The following is a 2,226-nucleotide window of genomic DNA, read 5'->3' as shown; positions in this document are numbered from 1 at the left end:
GCGCTGCAGGAGTCGCTGCTCAACATCTGCATGGACGCCAAGCACCACAAAACGGAGCCGGGGCCCGAGGGGCAGCTCTACGGGCAGGTAGGGACCTCACCCACCGCCACCGGTACCGCCCCGTGTCCCCTTGCCCCAGCACTGGGGCCACCTCCCTGTGGGGCACCAGGGCCACTTCCCTGTGGGTGCTGGGGATAAGCATGGGTGGGTGGCAGTCGAGCTGTGGTTGAGTCCCAGTTAAGTCCCAGTTGAGCTCTGGTTGAGCCCTGGTTAAACCACAGTTGAGCCCTGTTTGAGTTCCAGTTAAGTCCCAGTTGAGCCACAGTTGAGCCATGGTTGAAGCCTGGTTGAGCTCTGGTTGAGTCCCAGTTGAGCCCTGGTTGAGTCCCAGTTAAGTCCCAGTTGAGTCCAGTTTGAGCTGCATTTGAACCACAGTTGAGCCCTGGTTGAGCCCTGGTTATACCCCACTTGAGTCCCAGTTAAGTCTTAGTTGAGCCCCAGTTGAGCCCTGGTTGAGTCCCAGTTAAGTCCCAATTGAGTCCCAGTTGAGCCCAGGTTGAGCTGCATTTGAACACTGGTTGAGCCCTGGTTGAGTTCCAGTTGAGCCCTGGTTGAGTCCCAGTTAAGTCCCAGTTGAGTCCAGTTTGAGCTGCATTTGAACTACAGTTGAGCCCTGGTTGAGCTCTGGTTATACTCCACTTAAGTCCCAGTTAAGTCCCAGTTGAGCCCCAGTTGAGCCCAGGTTGAGCCCAGGTTGAGCCCTAGTTAAGTCCCAGTTGAGTCCAGTTTGAGCTGCATTTGAGCCATGCTTGAGTCCTGGTTGAGCTCTGGTTGAGCCCTGGTTAAACCCCACTTGAGCCCTGTCTGAGTTCCAGTTAAGTCCCAGTTGAGTCCCAGTTGAGCCATGGTTGAGTCCCAGTTGAGCACTGGTTGAGCCCTGGTTGAGTCCCAGTTGAGTCCAGTTTGAGCTGCACTTGAGCCACGGTTGAGCCCTGGTTAAGCCCCAGTTAAGTCCCAGTTGAGCTCTGGTTAAGCCCCCACTGACCCCAGTTGAGCCTTGGTTGAAGCCTGGTCTAGTCCCAGTTGAGCCCCAGTTCAGCTGTGGTTTAGACCCAGTTCAGCTGTGGTTTAGTCCCAGTTGAGCCGCGGTTGATCCCCAGTACCCCTGGCGCAGTGCGTCCTCTGGAAGGACAACGCCTGCTGCACCGCCAACACCAGTATGGAAGCCCACCTAGACCAGTCCTACCTGTACAACTTCAACTGGGACCACTGCGGGGCCATGCCGGACAAGTGCAAGCGCCACTTCATCCAGGACACGTGTCTCTACGAGTGCTCCCCCAACCTGGGGCCCTGGATCGACGAGGTGGGTGCAGATCCCAGTTACCCACCCCTGGGCCAAACTGGGCTGAACTGGGCCAAACTGGGCTGAACTGGGCCGCAGACGGACAGCAGCTGGCGCAAGGAGCGGATCCAAAACGTGCCGCTGTGCCGGGAGGACTGCGAGCAGTGGTGGGAGGACTGCCAGGACGCTGTCACCTGCAAGGTCAACTGGCACCGGGGCTGGAACTGGACCTCAGGTGGGTGATGGGGGGGCACTGGGACCCACCCCCAAAAAAATTTGGGCCCCTCTCTGTGTCCCCCAGTTGAAACGAAGGAGGTGGCTGAATCTCCTCATCCTCAGTGGCTGGGTTTGAGGATGGGGTGAGGGATGTGGGCATGAGGTGAGGGACCCCATGGGGGGTACCAAAGCTGGGACTGGACCTCAGGTGGGTGATGGGAGGGCGCTGGGACTCCCCCCAAAAAAAATTGGGTTGTGTCCCCCCGTTGCCACGGAGGAGGCGGCTGCATCCCCTCGTTCTCAGTGGCTGGGTTTGAGGATGGGGTGAGGGATGTGGGATGGGGTGAGGGACCTCATGGGGGGTACTGGGACTGGACCTCAGGTGGGTGATGGGGGGGCACTGGGTCCCCCCAAAAAATTTGGACCCCTTGGTGTGTCCTCCAGTTGCCATGAAGGAGGTGGCTGCATCGCCCCCTCCTCAGTGGCTGGGTTTGGGGATGGGGTGAGAGATGTGGGGATGGGGTGAGGGATATGGAGAGGAGGTGAGGGATTCCATGGGGGGTACCAAAGCTGGGAATAGACCTCAGGTGGGTGATGGGGGCGCGCTGGGACACCCTAAACAAAATTTGGACCCCTCTGTGTGTCCCCCAGTCACCACTGGGGAGGCG

General features: G+C 58.9%; 1 protein-coding gene across 1 annotated transcript in view; it reads left to right on the top strand.

The window, feature by feature from the left end:
- Positions 1 to 3: 3 nt before the first annotated feature.
- The window catches only part of LOC104542516 (folate receptor gamma-like), a gene marked incomplete at both ends in the record, with an annotated part of 2,820 nt that continues 597 nt past the window's right edge, over positions 4 to 2,226 (top strand). The window contains 3 exons of the mRNA XM_010186858.1: positions 4 to 87; positions 1,175 to 1,363; positions 1,442 to 1,577. Coding sequence (XP_010185160.1) covers positions 4 to 87; positions 1,175 to 1,363; positions 1,442 to 1,577 — 409 coding nt within the window. The remainder of the gene's footprint in view (positions 88 to 1,174; positions 1,364 to 1,441; positions 1,578 to 2,226) is intronic.

The sequence above is a fragment of the Mesitornis unicolor genome, unplaced genomic scaffold, assembly GCF_000695765.1.
Source record: "Mesitornis unicolor isolate BGI_N332 unplaced genomic scaffold, ASM69576v1 scaffold15426, whole genome shotgun sequence".
In the NCBI taxonomy this organism is placed as follows: Eukaryota; Metazoa; Chordata; class Aves; order Mesitornithiformes; family Mesitornithidae; genus Mesitornis; species Mesitornis unicolor.
This window is presented reverse-complemented; position numbering and strand designations above follow the sequence as displayed.